General features: G+C 38.6%; 1 protein-coding gene across 1 annotated transcript in view; it reads left to right on the top strand.

Annotated features, from left to right (window-relative positions):
• The window catches only part of USH2A (usherin), an 819,384-nt gene that overhangs the window by 539,283 nt on the left and 266,111 nt on the right, over nt 1-13,990 (top strand). The window contains exons 40-42 of the mRNA XM_006155854.1: nt 1-148; nt 6,758-7,092; nt 7,982-8,104. The exon at nt 1-148 is cut by the window's left edge and continues 481 nt beyond it. Of these exons, the coding sequence (XP_006155916.1) occupies nt 1-148; nt 6,758-7,092; nt 7,982-8,104 (606 nt within the window). The remainder of the gene's footprint in view (nt 149-6,757; nt 7,093-7,981; nt 8,105-13,990) is intronic.

The following is a 13,990-nucleotide window of genomic DNA, read 5'->3' as shown; positions in this document are numbered from 1 at the left end:
ATGGACAAAATATGAATACCGGCTACTGATGAGCACTTTTAATGGAGGTACAAACAGCAGTGCTTGGGTGGAAGTTACCACAAGACCCTCACGGCCTGCTGGGGTACAGCCACCCGTGGTTCATGTGTTAGGACCCGATGCAGTCAAGGTAAGACGCTGAGTGCTCTGTGTCCTTTGAAGCCAAGAATTCACCCTGGGTTGACTCTGTGTTGAACAGAGCCATCTACTGACAAAACAGTCGCATTTGTTGTTTTAGGCATTCGCTGGAGAAACTGGGTTTTTGGCCTTTGGCCCAAACTATCTTGAAATCGATGTCAGTTTTTTCATTTCTCCCTGAATCCCCTTAATTATATTGTTGAGATGCTTCCATTTGCCTCACACACCTGAAATACTTTGAATGCCACAATGGGATGCTTAGCTTAACCACCACGTCAGATTTAAATAGATCAGAAAATGAGAAGAGATGGGAAAATGCAGAGGAATGGATTAGCATATTAACCAAAGTTCCCATTCCCAATATTCTGGTATTTTTTTTAATAATCAAAGAATCAAAATGATAGGGAGAGAGAAATAAAAGTAGCGTATTAATGGGCGATCTAGAAAATGTTCAATTATTCACCTCATTCTATTGGGAATGAACTCTAGAGGACAGGATAACTACCATTGTTTTGGCTGGCATACAAACTTCATTCAAGGGAAATTAGTGTAACCAAACAGGAGGGAGTTTTGTAGCTGAGAAGCCTCTTTTGTGTAAATACACACATGCTTCCATGGATTCAGTCTTGTACTACTGCCAAAAGCATTGGTACAGTAGCCTGCTCACCAGAGCACAAAACAAAGACATTTGCATAACAGAAAAGTTCATCTGTTGGAATTATTACTTGGATCTATGGTGTGTGTTCGCTGTTCTCCACCATAAATAAACACTAGGTGATGCTAAACAGTGTAAACTGTTGCAAAAATTTAACCTACAAACTATAAGCTATTTTCAAAAAATCTTTATTAGTTTGACTATGAGGTTGATCAAAGCAACACCCCTTTTTGATAGAAATAGCACAAGTGTGCAGAATTTTGTTGGCTAAACACCAAAAGAAAATTCATTTTAAGCGCTTGATAACCCGATATTTATTCTATGAATTGGGCAACCTGCAGAATGATTCTTCATTCAAGGCAAAAATGAACAAACAAAGCAAAAGAAAAGAAAACAAAACAAAACAAAAACACCCCTGAAGTTATTAATTATTTGAGAAGTGACTTTTCTTTTCAATCCTGGAGGAATTTTGAAAAACTTTGGTCACAGAACCAATCAATAGGATGCAACATAACAAACAGTCCGTTCACAGAGGCAAAGCTACATAATAGACATTGTTCTGGATTTTTTTCAAGCAAAAATTTTGTAGCTAAGTACTGCTGATTGTGGCAGATTTGAAAAAGAATTCATATTTTTTTAGAAGAGTAACAGCTCAATGCACAGTTCTATTTGATCTAGCACATCTAAACAATGATCAGAAGTATCCAGAACAAGTTGCCTGGCTTTCTCTTTATTTTTTCCTTTCTTTTGATTTTCTAATATCATCTAAGATTTAACAACGGACATGGTATTTCAGCTTGCTAGGGAAGGGTAGACTAGCTGGACGAGGGAATTGTATCTCATGAACACTCCCCTGAAACTCGTATCCCCTGATCAGGAATATAAGGATCTCTAAAAAGATCTCTGAAATTATTACACTAGTAATAACTTTTTAAAAATTCACATCTTTTAGGGGCTAGCAGGTGGCATGATGGTTAACATACCCTACTACCACATGGCCAATTGTGGTTCAAGTCCCAGACTAGAGGCTTGTTTTCTCATTTTCCCTCTTTCTCTTTCTCTCTGTCTCTCTCTGGTAAGCACACACACCCTATAACAAATTAATAATAATAGTAATAATAATAAATTTAAACATTAAATAATGTTTCTTAAAAATTCATGTCTTAGTAATTCTCATTTTATAACTAGAAAATTAAAAATTATCAATGAAAAGAATCAGCAGAAATGTTCGACCAATTTCAGTACTAGATAATATGTATTTAAATGGTTTGAAGTACCATATTTGTGTTTTAATATTATTGGCTTATATTATGTTCAGAAAGATGATAAAACTTTACCACAGTAAGTGTTGTGGCTATAAAGCTTATCTGGGTGCCTGTGATCCAGGTTGGCTGAGGCCAGGAGTGGAACATGTCTCTTTCTTTCTCTGATGGAAGAAATGGATAAATAAACTTACAAAAAAAGGAATTGCTATAAAGGAGTCAAATATTTCCACAGAATCCTTCCCTATGGTACATTTGTATCTTCTTTTAAGTAGTCTTAGAATCTTAAGATTCTAAAAGTAATCTTAGTCTCAATAAGAGGGCAAAGATTGTCTCTTCACCTCATACACCGAGGTTACAAAAATCCAGAGGTGTTGAATGTTTTGCGCGAAGTCACAGAGCATTTTCTCCCTTAGTTTGCTATAGGCCACGTTCACTTGGAGACAGACAGAGACAGAGAAAGAAGGAGAGAAAGAGAGAGAAATCACCACCAAGGGGGATGGCCACACCACAATTTCCTCTCCTCCATTTTCCTCTTGGGATTTTGGGCATATACCCATATGTGTCTCATGTGTTTTTCTCAAGCTGGGTCCAGGATTCGAACCATACAGTTGGCCTTGTTGGATCCAACTATCTTAACCACCACACTACCAGATGGCCCCTGTACAGCTTTAGTGACATGGCATGGATCAAACATCTGAAACATTTCTTCTTAGTGCATTCTCAACCAATTATATCAATCTTCACCAATATTCCTATTGACAAAGTTAAATAAATATAGTTTGATGGAGTTAAAGAAGATAGTATGTCAGTTTTTATATGCGTTCATATTTTTAGGCCTTAAGTCAGCTAACCTGCATGTCTGTTTTTGCTTAAAACAGGGAGATGTGAAGGTGCCATGATTTTTTTAGAATCATTTTTCAGGAATCTAGAAGAGTTGTTAAAAGACAGTAGCTCCTGGGGCCAGCAAGTGGCATGGTGGTTAAGGTGCTGGACTCCCACATGGTTCACCACAGTTCAAGTCTTGGACCTGGTGGCTTGAAAATCACACCAGGAGTGTGTGTGTGTGTGTGTGTGTGTGTATGCCCAAAATCCTAGGAGAATGAAGTAGAAGGGATTATAGCATGGTCTTCTCTGGGGCGATGATTTCTCAGTTTTCCTCTCACTTTTGTTCTCACTGTCTCTCTCCAGCAAACACATGTACCCTATGGCAAAAAAACTTAAAAAAAACTAAGCAAAAAAAAATAAAAAAAAAAAAAAAAAAAAAAAAAAAAGATGGGACCAGCAGATGGTGTAATAGTTACATTGGTGGACTTCCACATGGACAACCATGGTCCTAGTCCCAGACTCAGTGGCTTAAAACTCATGTCGGGCATATGTGTATGCCAAGAGAATGGAGGAGAGGGAAATGCAGCATGACCATCCCCCCAGGGGACGATTTCTCACTTTCTGTCTCTCTGGTTTTCCAGCAAACACATGCACCCTATAGCAAAAATCTCTCAAAAAAATAAATAAGTAAAAAGAGACTGTGGCTCCTTAAATCCCATACCACCCACCTACCTGTTCTATTTTCTGAAAACTTAAAATAACTAAAGAGAAAAATGAAAATCTACTTAATAACTATACTCAAATAAGAGACAATCTTATGATAGGCAAACCATCTCTGAAATAAAAGTTATTTTCTGTGAGAAGTTATAATTCTACTGGGACCAGCAGTTAGCATAATGGCTATGTCTCTGGACTCCCATGTAGTTGACCACCATTCGCATCCAGGACCCGGTGGCTTAAAACTCACGCTGGGCGCGTGTGCATGCATGCCCAAAATCCCGAGAGGAGAATGAAGGAGAAGGGATTGCGGCATGGCCATCCCCGCTGGGGGGGTGATTTCTCGCTTTCTGTCTCTCTGTCTCTCTGTCTGGTGAGCACATGCGTCCTATAGCAAAGAAAATGTCTTCAAAAACAAAGTTATAATTCTACTTTAAAACACTTTAACATAAAGGAATTGCTTTAGAGAACATATCTCTTGCCTATCAGAGATAAAGAACATTCTCTGTGGTCTGAGGTTTAGGGGATACAACAATATTTCATAATCCTTCTATATAAAATGTATATATAAAACAAGAGAAATAAACTAACCAAAAGTTTTAATCTCATGCATTCTAACCATACTGTAGTAAGTGTGGTTTTAAGCATAAGAAAGGGTATCATCTAATATTTAGCTAACTGGTTCCTTAAAAATCTTGGACACATTTATTTTTAATAATGGCTCCAGGATATTTTCAGGAGGGTTATCAGATTAGATACCATTAATGTTAGCCAACTGACTGTAATTATAATGTCCTCCACCTTGTTTTAAAGGTTGTTTTATATAGTCTTCGAGTTTTTTGCAGAAGTAGATTTATTTCCTCTAACTCACTACTGACAAAAGATACATATTTTCCAAGTTAGTAGCTTTTTAGAAAGTGAGAAAAATGGCTAATTTTTGGATGTAAACATCTATAGTAGAGAAATTAGAGGATTTTTAGATCTTCAAATGACTGTCTCCAGAGTCATTACATTGAATCTCTTAATCTCTGCTGGTAGATATCTTATTCAAGTTCAGCTCATGAATGCTTTTCTCAGCCTCAATACTGAGTTTCAAATCAATTCACAGTTAGCTTAACTACTAACACAGACTACTTCCTACGTTTTCATTCTTTCGAGGGTTGCCAAACTAGGACCTGAATTCTCAGAATATTCTGATTTGAGAGGAAGTCTTATTTCTCAGGTTAGTCAGGTTGAATTTAACTATGTTAACTTTTCCTTCTTTCATTTATGTTACAAATACCAGGAAGCCCCCTGAATTTGACCTTGACTCATGTTTCGAAAGTATTGTACCTCCAAAACCAATAGACCCCAGTGGCTGTTCTATAATCTTTGTTAGCTTAAGTTTCTTTGATCTTTTTGGCATCCAGACAAACCTTCTGTGCTTATAAGGGACAGATTTAAAGCGTTTTAAACTGCATCTCTTTTTGGAAGTTATTTTCCAGGAAGGATAAAACTAATTGTGATTTCAGGCCATGTCATAACATTTGGATAGATATTAGCCCATCACTAAATTGTAAATTATCTCAGCAATCATCCAACAACTGCCTAACTAACATACGGTAGAAACCCATTTCATCACCAGTGATTATAAGAGTACTCTTGTAAAAGTTTCAGGTGCTTTTTCTTCTGGAGAAAACATTTCCTCTTTAATATGTATAATTTTTATTAGTCTCTATTTCCTTTTTTCTTTCTTTTTTAAGAGAGATTTTAGGGCATGTGCACATCCCAGAGAGATAGAAAATAAGAAATCACCTCACAGAAGGGATGGCCACACCACAGTCTATTCTCCTCCATTCTCCTTTCAGGATTTTGGGCACAGACACACACACACACACACACACACACACACACACACCAGGTGTGAGTTTAAGCCACCAGATCCAGGACTTGAACCTCGGTCGACTAAGTGGGAGTCCAGCAACATAACCGTTACACCATCTACTGTTCCCAGTCTCTATTTCAATATTTCTATTCCTGCTTTTTGACTTTGATTTTGTATATAGTTAACAAACACAAATATCCATATATCATCTTGTGGAAATCTGTCTATTAAATTTTCAAAATAACTATATTCTAAGGGAAAACATATAATCTAACTGGCCATGATTATAATTACTTTCCAAATACCACTGCTGTAAGCATGACACTAAATGCATATATAATTTAGGCCCAGCTCTCAAAAGCTGACTATTTAGAAAATAAAATTTGTACCCTAAGGTATGTATTCATATAAGAGACACTACAAGGCAATAATGAAAAAGATGACGCAGATAGCATATAAATAAGAGATTTTTTAATGGCCTGTGCACATTTTTACAGGGTCCTTGTCCCCCTACAAGACCATAAGTGTGTTACCACTATGTTCCTGCAAAATTTAGCTAGAGAAGTAAACACACTTTAGACATCATGATATTCCATGACAAACTAATGTGCTTCATTCTGATGCTCAAGCCCATGTGCTAGCTGAGCAGGGTCCTCCTTCGCTTGCCTTTTAAAAAGTTTTCTATACATCTCTTCTCCTTGAGAACAGGAAATGTTATTGCTTTACTTGCTAAATTATATACATGTCTGTATGAGCAAAATCCAGGAACTCAGTTGTGCATCCACAGAAAATGCGAACAATGATTTCTCTTTCACCCTCGGAAAAAAAGTGACTTATTTAGCATGCACACTAACAATGAAAAGCAAGGGATTCTGATGTTTCATTTAATTGAGTTATAAACAAGAAAACTATCAAATCCTGTGGCTGCCCTATTGATGCATGTGGATGTGTGAATTTCCTCCATGTGTTTGCTCTGTGTCCTTCAGAACCCCTGGTGTGGAGATGAATCACTACGGTGTGTATTATTCTGACAGTCCTAGAAAGTATCAAGACTAAAAGCCAGACCCAGGAAACAGCATTTCATTTAGTTCCTGGTGTACTGCTAATTGATCCCAAACCCTTCATTACTGTCTAGTGCAAAAGGCTAAGTAGGAAGCAGGCATTTAGAAAATGACTTAACTGAATCTAAGACAGTGCAGAATTCCAGGCTTTGTGAACTTCAGTTGCTCTGTTCCTGTCCTGCCACACTGATGCTAAGTATATCCTTTATTTTAGGTCACTTGGGAACCCCCACTCATGCAGAATGGAGACATGCTTAGCTATGAGATCCGCATGCCCGACCCTCATGTGACAATAACCAACGTGACTTCCTTAGCGTTAAGTCACACAATTACTCATCTGATTCCTTTCACCAACTATTCTGTCACCGTTGTTGCTTGCTCTGGGGGTAACGGGTATCTAGGAGGATGCACGGAGAGCTTACCTACCCATGCCACCACCCACCCCACGCTACCTCAGGGCGTTGGCCCATTGTCAGCGATTCCACTCAGTGAATCGTGTGTTGGGATTTCTTGGCAACCACCCTCCAAGCCAAATGGACCTAACTTGAGGTAAAAGAAAGTGACTGTACTATTGGGTTTTGCTATGGTTTTATCTTTCCAAGAAGTTGGGAAAAAGGTTTTTACTTCTATAACAGAACTAATTCCTCACTGGATATTATTTCTATCTCATAACTTTCATGTATCACATTGTATATCTTGACTTATGAAGAACCAAAAAGTTCATCAAAGTACAAACATCACCATCATGTTGTGAATTAAAAATAAATAAAAAATAATCACTATTTTCTGAAGATTCTCGACATAATCCTCTGAATTTTCAAAATCTGTTTTAATTATACATTAGGCAAACCTGACATGTGTTCTTTATGATACATTTGCACAAACACGTCTCAAATTTCTAAAGCTAACATGCAATTTTTTTGTTATATTACTATTATCTGGAAACTTGTAAAGAATGTGGTCAGGAATATAGATAAAATGAAAGAAAAGAAAGTGTGGTGATTCAGAAATAGGTTTGTAACAACCTGAACTTGACACTTGGCCAAGAATATGGAGTGGAGAATATTATCACTGTTTATAAAGTATTGATGTTAGAAGTCTCAGGAAATCATTAACTTGAAAAGCTTTTGTGTATCTACTTTATGTGAAACTAGCAATAAAGACTTGGTAAATCTGACATAAAAGAAGTCTAAAATGTTATCATTCTTGTTGATAATAGTAAAACATGAAGGTAGCTGATTGTTTCAAAACAATTGAATATATGAAACTTGAATCAGAAAAAAGTTTATCTGAAAAAACTTTATAATTGTAAAGTTAACATGTTATTTTTAGTGAGTATGTACATGCATCACTCAAACACATACCACAAAACAACCTGAATTTTGGTAATAACATTAGTTGAGATAATCCCACTGTCCCTGCTTGTTTTTTGCTTTAGATATGAGCTTCTGAGACGTAAAATCCAGCAACCACTTGCATCAAATCCCCCAGAAGATTTAAATCTGTGGCACAATATTTATTCAGGAACTCAGTGGTTTTATGAAGATAAGGGTCTTAGCAGGTGAGATTACAAAAACTATAAAAACAAATGCTGGCATTTAGTTTGGGGCATGTGGAATAGTTCAAAGTATCTTAGTGTCTTCATTGTGTATGTTATCAGTTATGCAATAAAACATGTTTGGTTATTATCTGTGGCATTAATCATCGAACTGTAACAGCATGTTTAATGTTTGCCAACTTAACTACATGCTTAAAAATAAGCCTTTTGAAGTCAAACCTGTAGATGTTTGAGCCTTAACCTATTGCCTTTGTCACAGCTCTATCCAGATATGAAACTTAACAGAGGAATTAGGAAATAGCAAACATATACAAAAGTAGGAAAATTACTGGGCACTTATAAAACACTTGCTATTTCTGGGAAGTAATTGTTTATATGCCATTGATTCGATCTACCAAAAAAAACATGTAGTAAACAGGATAGGAGCTTGAAAAAAATTTGATCTAGAGTTCAAAGAAATTAAGAAATAGGCTGCATCATAAAAGAGTACTGCATGGGAGAGTTAGGAGATCTGGGATGTTCCCTCCTGTGCTGGAGAACTAGCTTTGTGACCTTGGGCAAATTACTTAACTTCTCTGGGCTTCTGTTTGGTTTCCATAGAATGAGGTGGATAGGATTAAGTAACTAATAAAACTTCACGAGTCTAAGCCATGTACTTGAATTTCTTTTTAAAATGATTTTTAGAGAGATTTTTGCTATAAGGTGCATGTGCTTGCCAGAAAGACAGAGAGACAGAAAGCGAGAAGTCACCCCCTGAGGAGGACGGCCATATCGCAATCACTTCTCCATTCTCCTCTTATGATTTTGGGTATGCATGCATACACACATGTCCAGTGTGTTGCAAGCTGCCAGGTCTGGGACTTGAACCACAGTCAGCCATGTGGGAGCCCAGCAACCTAAGCACTGTGCCATGTGCTGGTCCCCATAATTTAATTTCAAAAACATGAATATTATTTTACAAAAAACTTCATCATGTTTTTCAATAGCTTTTCTTTCTACCAGACTGACTATTTCTCCTTACCTATAAATGAGCAAGTATGTTCTGAACCCTCTCAAGTGGAACCCTGTTTACAACTCTGCCTTTGTCTCTCTACCTCCCTGAGGCTTCTGTGCTCCAGCCACGTTGGCATTATGTTCAGTACCTCCATTGTTGCAGCCATCACACACTCAGAGTCTCCCCATTGCTCCCTCCATCAAGTCCTGACCTAGAAGTTCCTTCCTCCAAGAGGGCTTTCCTGCCTGCTCTCTTCCTGCTCTGAATCAGCTACCCTTTAGTGTCTTTCTATGGCACATCCCCTAACGTATCACTATTATTGTTGTCATGTTCTGGCCTGGTGACTTGTCTGGATGTAACATCATGTCACCAGATCTGTTTAATCCAAGGCAGGGGCTCTGCCCTTATGACTTCCCCACCCACCATCCCTAGCAGTGTCTGGCACACAGGGGCAGCCAAGCATTCTTTAAATGAAAGAACATGTTAACTCCATCAAGAGTTGTTTATTTCATTTCTCTGTGCCTTGGGAATATTAATTTATTTGGGGCTGGGCGTGAGGGTGGGGTGGGGCAACAAAACTGATGAAAATTCCCCTGCCATCTTAAAGGGTTATGCTGGGGAACGACTATAGATACTTGAAGATTCTTTGGAGAGCAGCAGTATATACATTTAACTGAGCAAATCACATGAAATTATCACTATCATTGAATCAAAAATGATCAATTATTAGCAGATTCTTATTGATCAGCCTGAATTATGAGGGTCATTATACAATTCTCAACTATCTTCAATTCATTACTTAGTTAATTCAGCATCCCTATTGATTATCACTTCAGTTGAAGGAATGTGTTTATTCAGTCATTTGTTTTTGCTTATGGTGTGCCCAGGCACTGTGATCAGGAAGGAAAGAGGGGTACAGCATAGCCCTTTCCCTCAAAGAGCTCCTGTTCTAGTGGAAAAGCCCATCCCTAACTCCCCACCTCCAGGGAGGGTCACCTACATAGTCATTACTGTCATCACAGTTAACTACAGAGTCACCAATTCTGCCTAGCAAAAGCATTTAGAAATATAACTGCCTATGATCTGTGAACTCTAATTACATTAAATATAACAATTTCCTAAATTAATAGAACCTGATGATTTTAAATGACTAAATCTAAGATTCAGTCATGAGATGTTTGGCAGAAACATTAATTTTGTCTTTTCATAGAAGAAGAAAAAACTTACCAAAGAGTTACAACCATGGGGCTAGACTGTGGTGCAATAGAAAAATGCAACCCTCCACAAGGCAGATCGACACGAGAAGGTTCCAGTTTGGAGCTGAAGACCTTCTTGAATGTGCTGGGTGTATGCACACCCATGATCCAGGGCTGGCTGAAGCTGGGGTAGATCATGGCATGAATACTCCATCGTGGGCTGCTTGCTCACTTATAATCATGGCATGAATACTCCATCGTGGGCTGCTGTTTCTCTTTCTCTGTCTCGCTCACTTATGGAATAAATAAATAAACTTGGGGGGGGGAATATTGGTGATTAAGGCACTGGATTCCATATGACTGACTGTGCAGTTCAAGTCCCAGACCCAGTGGCTTTAAAAACACCCCAGATGTGTGTGCATGCATGCCCAAGATCCTGAAAAGAGGAGAGGAGAACAGATTGCAGTATGGCCACCTTCCTGGGGAGTGATTTCTCAATATCTCCCCCAACCCCCACCCCCGGCTCTCTCTGGTGAATGCACACATCCTATAGCAAACAAAAACAAAAACAAAACAACAACAAAAAAACTTAAAAGAATTAGAAACCAAAGCAAGAATCTTACTTTTAAATTTTTAGTGAGTCCTCTAAGGATTTTTTTAAAAATATTGACAAATAGTTATTGTGTTTATTTATGGGACGTAATGTGACATTTTGATCTTTTTATACATTATAGAAATATTGAGTCAAGGGACCAGCAGTTAGCGTAATGGCTATGTCGCTGGACTCCCACGTAGTCGATCGTGGTTCGAGTCCCGGACCCGGTGGCTTAAACTCACACCAGGCGTGTGTGCATGTGTGCCCAAGATCCGGAGAGGAGAATGAAGGAGAAGGGATTGTGGCATGGCCATCCCCCCTGGGGGGGGATTTCTTGCTTTCTGTCTCTCTGTCTCTCTCTGTCTGTCTGGAGAGCGCACGCACCCTATAGCAAAAACCTCTTCAAAAAAAAAAGAAATATTGAGTCAAGCCAAAACCTCTTCAAAAAAAAAAAAGAAATATTGAGTCAAGCCGGTTAAATATCTATTATCCCACCATTTTATCATGCGAGATATCCAAATGTAAGATTTAAGGAAAGAAATAAAGTTACATCCTTACAAATCAAACTGAAACATGATCTGACATAGACATACCCATGATGGCAGCTTAGAAGGGAATGCCGTGCTAAGGGGATTTTGATCACTCCCACCCCCCGCAATGCTAAATTTTAAGTTATCTTTTTTTGCTAAAATTATCAAAGATTTTTTTAAAATTGAGTAACTACAATCCCTTATAAACAGCTTGGGTGGAAAACAATATGCATTTCTTTGGATATTCAGAATAAATGGCATTAGCCTTCATACTGTGGGCATGTTTTTTTCTAGCCCTTTACCTTTGGTAGGGCAAACAAGTTAGGGGCCAGCTCACAAATCTGAGTGAAGAGTCGGGCTTGGTCCACAGGTGAGCACGATGTTTCTCCTGTTGAAAGAAGCTGACCTTGTTTGGTCAGATGCTGCCATTTGCCCACTTTGATGGCAGCCAAGGCTCACCATCCTTGGAGGTGGGGTGGAAGGTTCTTGAATAATTGTGGGGCAAAGCTGAGCCCTCAGGGCATGATGCCACACACCATGTTAGCGCTTCTTAATGGCCCTTCCTCTTGGCCTCTGTTTATCTAGCTGATTTGTTTGCCTGACTGTGTCTTAAGGGAATTTTCATTGAGTTCTATCTTAATTCCTCTAGGAGGGCTATGTAATTTCCTATTCTATCCAGATTCCACTATCCCCTATTTCCTTCTTAACTTACATCTTTATAAATAAAGGAAAAAATTGAGAATTTTCTTCCCATCTTGACTTGGTATCAACATAGCTACATTCAAAATCAGCTATTTTTTTTTTTAATGGGAGATTTTTGCTATAGTATGCATGTGCTCGCCAGAGAGATAGAGAGGGACAGAAAGTGAGAAATCACCCCCTGGGGGGATTACCATGCTATAGCCCCTTCTCCTCCATTCTTCTCTTGGGATCTTGGGCACGTTCTGGGCCCCACAACCCCCCCCCCTGGGTGTTTTTTTAAAGCCACTGAGTTCGGGACTCAAACCATGGTCAACTATGTGAGAGTCCAGCGAGGTAACCATTATACCATCTGCTGATCCTTCGAATCAGTTTTTGTTTTTCTTTTTCTTATTTATTTATTTATTTATTTATTTATTATTTATTCATTTAGGAGAGGTTTTTGCTATAGGGTGTGTGCACTCACCAGAAAGATAGAGAGAGACAGAGAGACAGAAAGCGAGAAATCACCCCCTGGGGGGGAGGTGGTCACGCCACAATCCCTTCTCCTCCATTCTCCTCTCAGGATCTTGGGCATGCACGCACACACACTCAGCGTGAGTTTAAGCCACCGGGTCTGGAACTTGAAGTGTGGTCAACTACATGGGAGTCCAGCAACATAGCTATTATGCCAACTTCTGGTCCCTAGAATCAGTTTTTAAATGATGCATCTGTTGATAGAAGAAAGTGAAGTTGGGGCCTGACAGTGGTGCAGTTGTTGGATGTGATGCTTTGAGAGGCAGTACTACCTGGGAAGGTTCTTGGTTCTGGTCCAGAGACCTCCTTGAATACACCAGGCACACACTTGCCTGTAACCCAGGGGTGGCTGAAGGCTTGGGATGAGTTGCAGCATCAACACCCTTTGGAGGTTCTCTCTCTGTCTCTCTCTCTTTCTCTCTCACACTCACAAACACACACACACACACACACACACACGCAGAAAGAAAGAAATAAACTTTTAAGAAGTAAAAATTAATGAGTCACCAAGAAAATCACAATGCATTTTTGCATAGAAAAAAATACATGACTTTTCCCAACAACCTAATAACTTAAGATTTACCATGCAGCTCTTTCTAAGTGTATTAGTAAGAGTAATATAAATTGAAATCAATTTCTTTGTTTAAATGGTCTATTTTGGTGAGATATGTGTTTCTAGTATGTAAAATAAATCCATTTAATCTAAAGATATCATCTTCAACTGAAATTCAGATCATTCTAGCCGCTTTTTTTTTTCTTAATCTACATGTACAAAGTGGAATATTGAGCCAATTATCTAGATAATTTAATTCAACCAAAAAATACTTTTGTTCCTGTGGTTGTCTTAGGTAAGGGATGATTTTCTCTGAAAGTCACAGCCCATTGCCTCATTATAGAACGCTGCCCTGCCTGTGTAGACATGAACTCCGTGTAGCTACAAGTTTATTTTACTTGTCAGTTTCTAACTTTTCTCCTTTCATAATTCTGTGCACAGTGGCCAGGTTATGGTTGTTGGGGGAACCATAACTTTGGGTTTCCTGACATTTTCATCACTTAGAAAATCTGGTGAACGTGCTGTTATTCTGGATGCTGCTGATGTGAATCAGCCAGGGCTTAACAAGAGGGCGGCGACCTCCTTTTTTTAAGCATCAATCTGTCCTTACAATGTTCAGCACCTACCATTGCCTTGGTTCGTAAGTGACCAGCTAAACCCGCTGAGAACTTAGTGCAGCGTGTTCTCCTTCTCATTCGGGATGTAAAGAAGGGAGAACAAAATGCAAGGGATGATAGAATTTCGCATTTATGTTTTAGGGAAAACAGTGACTTGTAGGAGTATGACTTTGTTGTCATTAATTTATA

Source organism: Tupaia chinensis, unplaced genomic scaffold, assembly GCF_000334495.1.
Source record: "Tupaia chinensis unplaced genomic scaffold, TupChi_1.0 Scaffold000473_1, whole genome shotgun sequence".
Classification (NCBI taxonomy): domain Eukaryota; kingdom Metazoa; phylum Chordata; class Mammalia; order Scandentia; family Tupaiidae; genus Tupaia; species Tupaia belangeri.
This window is presented reverse-complemented; position numbering and strand designations above follow the sequence as displayed.